General features: G+C 42.1%; 1 protein-coding gene across 6 annotated transcripts in view; it reads left to right on the forward strand.

The window, feature by feature from the left end:
• Positions 1-6,392: 6,392 nt before the first annotated feature.
• The window catches only part of MON2 (MON2 homolog, regulator of endosome-to-Golgi trafficking), a 145,557-nt gene continuing 137,885 nt past the window's right edge, over positions 6,393-14,064 (forward strand). For 5 of the 6 annotated variants that reach the window (XM_039363740.1, XM_039363742.1, XM_039363745.1 and 2 more), the window contains exon 1: positions 6,394-6,739. In XM_039363740.1, the coding sequence (XP_039219674.1) occupies positions 6,629-6,739 (111 nt within the window). In that variant the 5' untranslated portion in view covers positions 6,394-6,628. Of the gene's footprint in view, positions 6,740-14,064 lie in introns of all 6 variants that reach the window. The other variant, XM_039363744.1, reaches the window with a different exon arrangement.

The raw sequence follows: 14,064 nt of genomic DNA on the forward strand, positions 1-14,064 counted from the left end.
CCCACAAACAGTACCCCAGTAGCTCATCTGCAAGCAGCGACCCCTAGTGGTCAAAAGGAAATGTTCACCCAATTTGCTTCAAAATAGCTAGGAAGTGTTCTGAAGCTGTCTTAGCCATGGCAGAGTGTCGTAGTGATTTAGATGAAGGGGTTCAGCAAGCCAGCCTAGTTGAGACACCCCAACCAACTGGTCAAGGAGAGATGCTACACACAGCCAACCTGCACACAGAGGCTGTAGCTCAAGCCTCAGTGAAGCCAAAGACCTCTCAGAGTCACTATGATCTGAGACAACAAAGAAAGCCCACAGAAGCCATGCACTCACATCTGATGGAGAAATGGGACACCATCTACAAGCGCCATGAAAGCAGCTGGGAGAGATTATACAAACTCTACCACGAATGGAAGGAGGAACTCTCCCCAGAACGTGCACATGCAGTAGAAGGAGATAAGGAAGACGCCTATGTGCAATGGATGGACTTTGAATGGCAACTAAAGGATATTCAGGAACAATTAAGAGACTCAAGAGTCGATAGCAAGATGCACAGCCTCAATCTACTAAGCGAGGAACGTAAGAAGCTTCTAGAAAGCGCATATGGTTCCTCACAGTCTGAGTCTCACCAGAGAGGCAGACCAGCTGAAAGGGCCGAGTCCGAAGTTTCCTGTCGTTCATATGCACCATATCAATGGTCACACGCAGCTCCATCTCATGTGTCTGAAAGGGCTTCATCCTTGTGCCATATGTCCAAAGCATACTCCAGTGTGTCCCAACAATCGTGTGTCACAGGCGCCTCCCGCCTTTCAAAAGCATCCTCCGGTCATAGCCGAGCATCCAGAATTTCACATGAAGAGCAAATGATCATAGATGCTAACGCCGCTGAAGCAGTCTTCCGCGTAGCACAAGAGGAGCAACTGAAGAAGAAGGAACTGGAAGCAATGGAAATAGAAGAAGCTCGATTGAAGGCCAGAAGAAAGACTGAAGCAGCAAAAAGGAAAGCTGATGCAACCAAAAGAGAAGCGGAAGCAGCCAAAAGAAAGGCTGATGCAGAAGCGGAAGAAGCCAAAAGAGAAGCGGAAGCAGCCAAAAGAAAGGCTGATGCAGACCCGGAAGCAGCCAAAAGAGAAGCAGAAGCAGCCAAAAGAGAAGATAAAGCAGAGGCTGACGCGAAAGCCAAAGCAGATATAAGGAAAGCCAAAAGGAAGATCGCTCAAGATGAGCTTGAGTTCATATGTAGCCAGCGAAATATGGCAGACAAAGTGGCAAGAGCAAAAGGCCTTCAGAAAATACTCCAGCACACCACCTTCTTGCCAAACAGGCAACAACTGGAAAATGAAGAGCGTCGCAGCTGTGTACAGGCCTACGTGGACAACCAAAGTGCATTCCAGAATGCGCAGGCAAGAGCGCCACAGCCAGCCACGAGCCCTGCAAGACCGAGTAGACAAACGGAGGAATCTCAACAACCAGATGCGCCAGTCAGCCACAGAGTTGATGTCGCGATACCTAGGTCACGAGATCTTCCCACCGTTGCTGCCCCATTAAACCCAGAGAACCACACCCTTGATGACAAAAGGATGGGTCCACCAGCAACAGCAATGGCCACACAGCCGGGAGTGCCACAAGATCCTTTCACCATCATTGCCCCACGGAACCCGCCGAACCATACCACTAATGGCAATCAGATGGATCCACCTGTGGCGCCAACGACCCTACAGCAGAACCATCCACCGCTCGAGGACGAGATTGAAAGAGCTCGAGCCACACTAGAATCCCTGCTGCGCCAGCAGGAGGCAGCGTTCCAAGGAACCACCACCAGACCTGACCACAGAGGTGAGTCTCGAACACCAGCCATCCCAACCTACCAGGGAACGAGATACGCTCTACCAGAAAGACAGACCCCCCCCCCCAACATGTAAGCAAGCAGGAGCCTGGGTTCCCTCAGCTCAATGCCAGAGCAGAGGAGTTCAGACCAAGCCAACAAGGTCCCTTGCATGTGACTCAGCAAAATTCCCTCAGCCAACAATACGCCGAAGGAAGTTAGCAGCCAAACATGACACACGCCCCTGCTCCTGGAGGCGATGTACCATCCCCACCCAGCTACGCCCCTATGAGACTTTACAGAAACAAACTAGATCTGGCATCCAAGGGCATACACAAATTCTCCGATAAACCGGGGAAGGACTACGTATTGTGGAAGCTCACGTTCCAGGCTGCTATCCAAGATGAAGCTATAACATCGAGCAAAGCGCTCGGACACATGAAAACATGGCTGGGACCAGCTTCCGCACGATTAGTAGAGAACACTCAATTAGCCCACCTAGGCGATCCAGCTACCGCCCTTCTCAAAGCTTGGGAAAGGCTCAACGAGTGGTACGGCGGGCATGAACTGACAGAAAAGTTGTTCTTGGATTGCATTTACACCTTCCCTAGCATCAATATCAATGATCCCACCCAGATGTTGGAATTCGCAGACACGCTCTCAATGCTACATTCAGTTCGCGAGCAACCCAACATGCCGAAACTCACCTGCCTCGATCAGTTCGAGAAGCAAGGGATTATAGTTAGAAAACTATCAAAGCAGTCAAGGGACGAATGGGCCAAAATATCAGAAACTCACAAGAACCAAGACCCTGACACACCATCCGCCTTCGCTGTCCTCGCTGAATTTGTGACCAACCAAGCAAAACTACGTCGTAATGCCAGCAACTTCGAGCCAACAAAAGACAACTTCAGCCCTAACTGAGGTTCCTCCCAAGCCACAAAGGACAGAACCACTGTTTCAGTGTTCAAAACAGAGATCACACCTCGCCCAAAGAAATCTCCAGACAAACAAACATCGAGAAGTGATCTGTCGAATCCTAGTCCAGCTAAAAAGGGCATGACTTGTCCACTCCATAAGTCTTCATACTCTCTAAACGAATGCAGAGAATTTGGAAGAAAAAGGATGGACGAGCGAAAGTCCCTACTCCAGGAACACAGGATATGCTACAAGTGCTGTGAGTCCACAGATCACATAGCAAAAGATTGCGCAGTCAGGGTGAAATGCCACCTGTGTGATAGTAACAAGCACCCAGCAGCCTTGCATCTAGAAACTAAGAAGCCCTCTGAATGGACACAACAAGCGACTTCAACGATGGAAACTCAAGCTGACTCCGAAGAGCACTCACAACAGTACGGGACGTACTACACTGATATATGCTGTGACTCACCATGCCCTCCTTCATGCTCGCCCGTCTGTCTTGCAAAAGTCTACCCCAACGGGCAACCTGAAAGGGCCGTAAAGATGTACACCATACTAGACCCATACAGCAGAGTTACTATAGCTAAGCCCGCTTTTTTTGACCTCTTTGACCTCCCGAGTGAACTGAAGCATTTTGCAATAAATACGTGCACAGTACCAATGCGCACGGCGGGGAGGAAAATCACTGGTCTACGCATAGAAGCGATAGATGGAAGTTCAAATTTCCGGTTACCATCAGTATTAGAATGGGAGACCTTACCAGATGTTCGCAGCGAAATCTCAACACCAGAGGCAGCAAGAAAAATACCTCACTTAGCACACATAGCCGATTTAATCCCTCCTCTAGATCCTGAAGCTGAAATCCTACTCATGGTGGGAAGAGATGCCCCAGAGTCCATTGACTCCGATGAAAGAATCAAAGGTCCACCAGGAACCCCAGTAGCCATTAAGACGGAACTCGGATGGGCCATAGGAGGCATGGTTTGTGTTGATAAATCGCAAACCCCAACCCAGATGAGCATCTCAAAAATCTCCATTCCCAGTAATGGAACAGCATCTCACCTAAAACCACACCTAGAATACTGCACGCTTGTGACAACCAAACCTGTTTTGGAAGCAACAGTGTTCCAGACAAGCAACAATTACAACAACTTAGCCTTGTCCATAAAGGACAAACAAGACAAAGAATGTCTCCAAGACTGGGAGTCATGGAGTGTACTCCCAAGATGTCTCCAAACCATGCAAGTGCAGCGTACTACGTCTTCAGCTCACCCGCTACAGCGCAGAAGAAAGAATTGTACACTTACTTAGATATGTCTACAAAGGTGACTGCAGCCTTAAGATACGTCTCACTCTACAGCGGGGAGAGCCACACTTACGTCATCTTGTTTGCGACCATAAGATGCGTCAGAGTCTACAGCGGGGAGAGCTGCAGTCTTGGTGTCTTCTTTGGGAAAGCGAGACTAACAATGCAAGAAGGCCACACAGTACCAAGGTTAGAACTATGTGGTACCACTTTGGCTGTAAAGCTCACCAACTTGACAGCGAAGACGTTGTGTCTTGAACTGCAGTCCACCACCTTCTATGCAGACAGCAAGGTGATGTCAAGCTACATCTGCAAACAAAGCAGACACTTCTACATCCATGTAAGCAACAGAGAGAAAACGATTGAAACATCCTTAAGCCCTGAACAATGGCAACATGTGCCAACAAATAAGAACTTTGTTAACCAAGTGAAGTGGCCCAACTTTGTCACACAGATAACAAAATTGATCTGGCCAGAAAGTTTTCAGTTCTTGGCCTGTCCAAATAGACAGATGCCACAGAGACCAAAACGTTATGCACTTCCAGCTTCATATCAAAGTGCCAACTTTCAACCTCAGACACCCAGTAAACGTCAACCAATCCGCTTTAAACCCCTGTCTAAGCGGAGACACCTGAAATTAGGCATACTTTTGATCGTCTTGATCACTTGTCTCAGTACCCCAAGAATTAGCCTTGTAGGAGCCTGCAAGGACTTACTGACTTTCACGGACTCCATGTCGTTAAAGACACCCACACCCACACATGAAGTCCTCACTACCCTGACAACAACAGTAGCAGCTGTCTTCAATACTCCACCGATGGTTTCAGACCCTTCGGTTCTTGAGTATCCTGAGTTTTCTGCTCCAGCTGTTGTTCCTGATTCTTCAGTTCCAGCTGTTGTTCCTGACTCTTCAGTTCCAGCTGTTGTTCCTGATTCTTCAGCTCCGGCTGTTCCTGAGTTTCCAGATGTTCCTGATCCTGATTTTTTTGTTCCTGATCCTGATTCTTCAGCCCCAGCTGTTCCTGTGTTTCCAGATCCAGCTGTTCATGTTTTTCCAGGTTCTTCAGTTCCTGAGTATCCTGTGAATCCAGTTCCCTTCATTCCTGAGAAACTTTCAGTTCCAGTTTTTCTGTTCCAGATTTGATTCCAGTTTCCTCCACAGGAAGAAGACCTTGTCTCGCTGGGAGACAAGACTGCATATCAGAACTATTGGCCCATGGGACTTATGCACCGGGCCCACCCACTTGATGAACTAGTTTGCCCAGCTGAGGTCCAGATCGTGAAGCCACGTGAATCAGGGCATGACTCAAAGACACTTGTACCAGGCTGATCACCGTTTGGTTCCATCGCTGATGAAAACTGAACCAGAAGATCAAACCTCAGATTATGTGTTGTCCCATGCATTGTTTGATGTAACACTTGCTTATTCTTTTTAGCATAATCATGCATGTTTTGTATTACTTTATAGTTATGCATGTTTCATACCAAGTTTTTTACCTATTTAGCCACAAGCTAGTTACCTTTGAGTATTGTATGCCTTAACGCTATGTTCTTTGCTATTTCAGTTAGTTAGTAGTGGAAATGTAAATTTCCAAGCGGGGAGTGTTCTAGATTTAGCATAGACCTACGTAACTCTAACCAGGGAGCATGTATTAGTATGTTAGAATATCTGGCAGTTATTGGGTTAAATGCTGGGTATGTTGATGGGAGGAGTCAAAAAGGGTCATTGGGAGACTTCCTGGACACAAGCCAGATGGAAGCCTTTGTTCATCCAGCCAGGTGTTTTGCCAACATGTGACTCTTAGCAGAAGAGGGGAAAATTCAGTATTAAATTACCTATAGGAATGAACAAATATGGAAAACCAGATGCATCTACAGCATAGCAAATCTCTGCTTAAAATTCCTGGACAATAAATGTTTGTTTAAATCATTTCTATCGAGTTATCTGTTTAGATTGAATTCAGAGTCCTGTGTTCCATCTGAGCAGAACATACACTGTACGCAAGAGAAAAGTCTACTGAACCAAAAATAAAAGATATACGCAGCCATCCACTTTTTGCGCCTTATCTTTAATAGATCAAACTGAAAAAGACACCCATCCAAAGCCGATGCTGTAATTGAAGACAATACTGGATATCGTGACTGAGTCTTGCCACCAATTAAGCCCCGATATTGGCACTCCGCCTGCAGCGGAATCAAAAGTCGCGGTACTCTCAGATCATGGATCCCACCCAACTCCGAGGGCCGATTTGGAGACAGCTCTTCGAGATGCCCTGTCCTCGCCCAGCCCTCCCGCTCCGCCTCTTCCCCCGAGGCCCCGCGGGCGGAAGCGGGGCTGACGTGCACAACGCTTGGCATTGTGGGAGCTGAAGTGGACGTGGACTGGGAAACGGCCGGACCGGCCCCTGCGGGGGGGGGGAGGAGGAGGAGAAGGTGTGGGACTGCCTTCTTGAGGCAACAATACTTTTCTTCGATATTTATTGACTTCGGGACGCCCACCGAAAAACGGGTGAGGCTGCTCGGCCATCTGGTGACTTCTGGGCCTTCTCTCTTTGCCCCCGCTACTGTGCTCATCCCTCGGCAGAGCCATGGCCGGCACCAACAGTCCTGAGGCCGTGAAGAAACTGCTGGAAAATATGCAGGGCGACCTACGGGCCTTGAGCCTGGAATGCCGCAAAAAATTCCCTCCGGTCAAAGAGGTGAGCGGGACTTGGCGCGGGGAAACGGGGAGGGGATGTCTGTACGGTACTAGGCTTCCTTTTGACGCGTGTGTGAAATTGTGTTGGCTTCTCTTTCTCTTTTGTCCTGGAAGGATTTTCTCGAAGTCGTTGGATATGATAGTGCCGTTGCTTTTCTCCTCTGTAAACTGAAAACAGTTGGATTTAGACGCGTGGGTTTCTTTGCCACAGTTTTCCGATTGCATTGCTTTCCTTTACACTGTCCGCGCTGTCGGTTGCGTGCCGTATTCAGATTAATTTATCTCCTGTCTCTTGTACTGAATGTAGGATTCTGTTCTCCTGCACGATGTCTTTTCGATATCTTTTTCCGTCCAAAATTGTCTCTCAATATACAATACATTGTACCTAATTTGGGTGTCTTTTTATAGTGCAATTTTCAGTTCAAATTCTTTTTTGAAGATGATCTGATAATAGCAGTGTTGTAATCAAAGGAGACCTTTGTTTTATATATATATATATATATATATATACTCATGCTATTACTATTTTTTCCATATTTAGATAAATAGGTGTCTGATTTGCTCATCTCTATATACTATAATATTAAATCTCCCACTTGTCCAGCAGTCTGGCATCAGAAGTATGGTAATCTTACATAGATAGATTTTCAAACTTTGATGAGATTTCAGATTTGTAAGATGTATCCACAATAGTTACTGATAAGTTTGTATATGTCATTTACATATTATTCTCTTCCATGCCTAATATATTAGGATATAAAAGTTACTGATCAATTAAGGATCAAATAATAACAGCAGGTAATTAAATAAATTTTGTAATACTGCCAAGTATATATTGTCAGAATTTTAATTTATTTAGGATGCAGTCCTAGTCTTGTTGCTACATCCCAGCAGCCATATTATTCAGATTCCTTTTTCTAGCTTCAAAGAGAAAAAGAGCTTAAATCTAGAGATAGACAATATGAATCTTCTTCTTCTTGTGCCATATCCATTATCAGACGTTGGCGATCATGTTGGCGATCCTGTTTTTATCAGTAGCCGCAGGAAAAAGTGCTGCTGAGTTTTGTCCAAACCAGTCTTGGCGGACTGGGAGATTCTTAGCACCCCTGCCCCATTTAAGGGGCGCCTGTACTCAGAGCCAGTGTTAGGTTTTGCTGCCATTAACATGATTTTCCTGGGAAATATATAGTGTAGTAGTCTTCCCTTTGCTTTCTACACTGCTGTGCACACGCTGTTCAAGTGGCTGCCACTGAATCCTTTCCAACCAATATGGTTTCCATACTGGGGAGCCAGCTGCCACTCACCAGGCCTTTTGGTCCACGGGAGGTATTTGATTCCCTACAACCCGCCATTACAGTATAAAAGCCATAATGGGTAGGGGCCCCCAATCCGCCACCCGGGGACGCGCTCTGGGGGGGGGTTCCAGGCTCTCCCTAAGAGACAATATGTAATATTAGTTTCATCTTCTTACTTTCCCAACAGTTTCTACAGTTGTAAGGCAGAGAAGGTTTAAGGCAGTGGTTCTCAACCTTCCTAATGCCGCAACCCTTTAATACAGTTCCTCATGTTGTGGTGACCCCCAACCATAAAATTATTTTCATTGCTACTTCATAACTGTAATTTTGCTACTGTTATGAATCAAAATGTAAATACCTGATATGCAGGATGTATTTTTATTGTTACTGTTAGAAGTAAGTCTTCATCCTGATTCATCTAAGCTGGGGATAAATAAGCAACATGGAGACTGCTTTGGGAAGAAGGTTACAGTTTATTGAAGAAGCAGAAAGATGATCCTTGCAAGAAAGAACAGAGGAGAGGAAAGAGGAGTTGAGAACATGGGCAGTAGGTTTTTATATCCCCTCTAACCTTCTTTGGAATAGTTTCCTGTTCCTGTGGCATGAACCTTGAGGCTATTTCTGAGTGTTTTTCTAGGCCTTGATATCTGTGGTTTAATCCTATTATCTTATCCTGCTTCCCAGGTGATGGGGCTAATGACTCTTAGAGTTTGGGTGGGATATGCAGATTTTCTCTTTGTCTTCTTGAGTGCTTTGGCTTCAACTTTCTGATGGTTTTACATCTGCATTTGTATGGGGCTAGCTTTTGCTTGGGGCAGAGAGATAGATTTGGGGCCAGGTTTGGTTTTTAAAAAATCCTTTTTTTCTGCCCTTTTAATATTTCCTTCTCTGGGCTAACTTCCCTCATTACAAATTGAACATAATTAAAGCATGGTGATTAATCACAAAACAATATGTAATTATATATTGTGAAATATTTATTTCTAATTACAAATAAATGAAATTTTGTCTTGAAGCATGGTGTAGCATGGGTAACAGTCTTAATATAACAACAGTAAACTACATTGCTACATTTTGCGACAGTATGCGTAAAAAGCCAACGTCAGTGTGAAGGTTGAGATTGCTTCTTTCTCACCAGATCAGAAATTCTCGGGGCAGTCTTTGCAAGAGCACAACAAAGATCATCTTCCACAACAAGTCCACTTCTGTATTTAGACTTGATAACCAACAAGCTGGAAAACCCTGTTTCACAAAGATATGTTGATGGAAATGGAAGAAGGCGCAACACAGTCTCAGACAGAACAGGATATGACTGCAAACACTTGATCCAGAATTTTGTAATTGGCATTGTAGAGAAATCAGTTCTCACTGCATCACTGTTGATAAGTTCAATGAACTCCTCTTGTGCTGTCTCAGGAACATTTTAAACTTTGACTATGAATGGGCTTCTGGCAAGTGCAAATGGGGTGTTAGGTAGATTTGAAAAGTAGGATGAAATTTCGTCTGCAAGCATGTGCAAGTGTTTTTTCACAGAAATTATCATTGTAATCCTTTTGTCTGGTTCAATGTCATGTTCCTCAAAGAAAGCAGATAAGGTAGGCAACGTGTAAATTTTATTTTCATCCAATTTTTTTTTGCCAAAGCTGAAGTTTCATTTGGAATGATCGGATCTTTTCAGACAAATTGAGGCATGTTGCATTTGGTCCTTGTAGTGATAAATGTAACTCATTCAAGATGGCAAAGATGTCAACCAAGTAAGCTATTTTCTGCAGTTCACTTTTATCCCTGAAAAGTGCTTCAAACTGCGGTCTTGCTTTCTGATTAAAAAACGTTTTGAGTTCATCACGAAGGTCAACACGTTTTAAAACTTTTCCTCTCGACAACCATCTCACTTCAGTGTGAAATAGCAGAGCATTGTTCGGCACATCCAACTCGTTGCACAGTTGCAAAAACAGTCGACTGTTTAAACTGCTCACCTTTACAAAATTGACAGAACACTTTTCATTACTTCTTGTAACTCTTGTGGCAGCGTCTTTGTTGCTAATATTTGCCGATGAATCATACAGTGAGTTCCGATGACTTTTGGTGACTCATTCAGAACCAAACGTTGAAATCCAGATCGACATCCTAGCATAGCTGGAGCACCGTCTGTGCAAACACCACAAACCTTTTCCCAAGAGATCTTATGCTCTTTCAGAAATGAACCAACTGTGTCAAATACATCATGTGTAGTAGTTGTCGTTTCAAGAAGTTTGCAAAAAAAGAAACTCATCTTTAAAGTCGCCATCATTAATATACCTCATATAAACCAGTAACTGTGAACAGTTTGCAACGTCTGTAGATTCATCAAGCTGGATACTAAATATTGGAAGTGGAGCAGATTTAATTTCTTGGATTACCTGATCAAGAATATCAGCAGACATGTCATCTATTCTTCTGCGGACAGTGTCATTAGATAAGGAAATTGCACTCAATTTCGTAACAAATTCATCTCCGATCATAACTCGAACAATGACTTTGGCTGCTGGCAACAGTAAATCCTCAGCAATGGTATGAGGTTTCATAGCTCTGGCGATTCTGAGTGCCACCAAATATGAAGCTTCAACGGCTGTTAACGTTTTGTTTGTGGTACTTGCTACCAGTGTCAAGTCTGACTTTCTTGAGTCCATCAGCTTTTCTTCTAAAATAGTTGGTATCCTTGCTGGCAAAGCTCAGATGCTTGCTATCAAAATGGCGTTTTAATTTGTTCGGCTTCATAGATTCAGCTGATAGAACTTTACAGCAAATAACACATTGCGGTTTCTCAATTCCTGCTGTAATTATTTATTTTTTTTATTGAAAGTTTTTGAATTTTACAAAGCAAATCCCTTCCCGAAACCCCCCACCCTCCCATACCCTCCCCCATCTCCCCAAACCTCCCATACCCTCCCTCAACCTTCCCAGAGCTGAGTACAGGCTTAATTAAAATTTTTCAAAGAAAATAAAAAATAAAAAAAACTTAAAACACATATAAATCCTAAACAAATCTAAATACATTAAATTAAACAAAATATCTTCTCTAAAAGATAATAATTGCAAACATTAAACACACATTATAATATACTCTAAACCTTTTCTAATATTGTACTTATATTATTATCCATCATTCTATAAAGAATCCCCAAAACACAAATTTAAACATTACTTTCTTTAAATATCTATACCTACAATATAAAATCTAATCTCCCTCTTTCTTTACTCTAGAACACAAAAATAAGCATATAAACATTCATTATACCATCAAAACTGGATACCCATTTAAATAATTAAACTAAATACTTATATTTAAACTTCTTATCTAAAATTTTCATTCAATCTCCATGATCTTCTCTCCTATCAAAAAAAGGACTTAAAAAACATATAAATCCTAAACAAATCTAAATACGTTTAATTAAACAAATTAACTTCTCTTAAAAATAATAATAATAGAAAAAAAGAAAAAAAACCCAATCTTTAAACAAACTATTGTATACTCTAAACCTTTTCATATCATACTTATATTATTACCCCAAACACATATTTAAACATTACTTAAGACATTAAAATTCCCTTATACCTGTTTAAATCTTTACCAATAACAAATTCCTCCACAATAAACACATTCCTTCTCTTATCCATAAGTCTCTTAAAGGTAATTCCAAAAAGTTTATAAATCTTACTTCTCCCACAATTCAATAGTCTTCTGAGTACTTAAACTAAGTACTTAAACTTAAACTTGTTATCTAAAATTCATTCGATCTCCATAATCTTCTCTCCAATAGCCAGTTCCATCCGCTATAAACACAATCCTTATCAGTCTCTCTTGTCCATAAACCTTGAAAAAAAATGCTTTAAAATCTGCCCTTGAAGATAGCTCCAAAAAATTTGTGAGTCCTGGTTCTCCCACAAGCTCAGGAACCAATAGCTGTGAAGCTTCCTTAACCTCCTTCTTCTGTTGGTCTTTCTCTTTACGTTTATATGTTGCACGAGTTGTCCTCTGCTCTTTCATCTCGACTTGTTGAGGCCCCTCAGACTGAAATTTCCCCTTTTTGATTAATATAGGCTCTTCACACTGCAATTCTGCCCTTAAAGGTTGCTCCAAAAAGTTTATAAATCCTGCTTCTCCCGCAGATTCAGGAACCAATACTTGTGAAACTTCCTTGACCTTCTTCTGTTGATCCTTTTCTTTACAATTGTATGTTACACAGGTTGTCTTCTGCTCCTCCATCTCTACTTGAGGCCCCTCAAACTGAAGTTTCCCAATTTTCATAAGTGTAAGCACTTCAGACTGCAATTCTGCCTTTTTATCTTCCAAAGCTTTGAACGTGGTAGGTGGCGATGAGCATACCCCCAGGACCGAAGTATAAAAGTCTTTTGCTTTAGAAACAGTATTAAGACTATAACGTATCCCCAGGTAACTCACCACCATTCCAGTCGGAACGTCCCATCTAAACAAAATTTGTCTCTTTTTAAGTTCGTCTGCTAAAAAAGCAAACTCCTTTCTTCTTCTTAAAATTTTAGATGGGATCTCCTTTAAAATTATAACATCTTGTGAAGCAATTTGAAACCTCTTCTTATAAAAAGCTTGTATAATTTCATTGCGCAGAGATCTTTTCCCAAAGTAAATTACCACATCTCTTGGCAAATTCTTTTGCTCTGCCACCACAGAGTTAACTCTAAATGTCTGTTCCATTTCACTAAGTATTTCCTCTTTTTCTCTATTCAAAATCACAGCAAAGTCCTTTGCAACCATCTCTCTCAGTTCTCCTTGCACAGACTCACCCAAACCTCTGATTCTTAAGGCATATTCCATTTGTTTATATTGAAGCATAAGAATTTCATCTTGAAAATTTTTCATCTCTTTTTCAATTCCTGCTGTAATTATTGAGGTAAAACCATACTGTAAAAAATCCTTACTATATTTTCTTTTCTTAATGTTCTTCTCTACACAATCCATTGTCATGGGATGGTTTGCTAATGAAAATAATATATAACAATAGCTTTAATAATACAAAAGATGATACATGGCATAGTTCAGTCAATACAGTTCATTAAAGTTTCCTATGATTTACCATTCTTTGTGTTGTTTTTACGTACCTGTTACTATCACAAGGGGGCAGTATTCACATCAACCACAGCTGAATATAAAAAGACAACAGCATCAGATTAAGTTCCCACGGTACAGACATTATGGCGCCAACCCTGTCACATCTGTATATGTACGGGGTGTATGTGATGGGATTGGCGCGATGATGTCATTATGCCGGCATGTGGGCAGATTCGCCTGGAGACCGATAGAGGAGCAGTGACCATCGGAAATATGTGTTTTCCGATGGTCTTAGGCGACCCCTGTGAAAGGGTCGTTCGACCCCCAAAGGAGTCGCGACCCACAGGTTGAGAACCGCTGGTCTAAGGCAAAAACAGTAAATTTACAAAATATAAAGGTCCTTAAGACCTCCCAGCCGAATTCTTAGGAAAACAGGTTGCTCTTTGACTGGGTAAAACAATAGGACCAGGAAAGTTTTATTTAGTGTTCATTATTTCATTGACATATTGCTGTTAGAAGAGTCTTAGTTATATCATCGGACTCCTGCCAATCTTAGTATTGTTTTACAGTTAAAGAGTTTTGATAATTCTTTAAAACACATAGCTGATATTTGCAAATATTTCTTTATAATTTCTATTCTGTGATTTATGTAAAGTATCATTTTATGTGGATTGCCTGTTTCTTAGGCAAATAATGTTTGAGGAGCATTGTGTAAAAACTAACCTACATCTCTTAAAAATTATTTCATTAGTTGGTCTTCTAAAATATCACTTAATTGCCTATCAGTTTTTATTCTGATTTTTTTCACTTTCAGTATTGAACTTGGTTTTACTTAAATTGTATTAGGAATTCTTACATTTTAGATTGTATGTAAGCAGGCCACGTTTTATGTAAAATCACACTTATAGAGTAAAATAAATATTGTTAGATGAATAGCAACTATGTCTGAATCAGCCCCGTCTGGCA

The sequence above is a fragment of the Crotalus tigris genome, unplaced genomic scaffold (assembly GCF_016545835.1).
Source record: "Crotalus tigris isolate CLP2741 ecotype Arizona unplaced genomic scaffold, ASM1654583v1 scf7180000019583.1695794, whole genome shotgun sequence".
Lineage (NCBI taxonomy): Eukaryota > Metazoa > Chordata > Lepidosauria > Squamata > Viperidae > Crotalus > Crotalus tigris.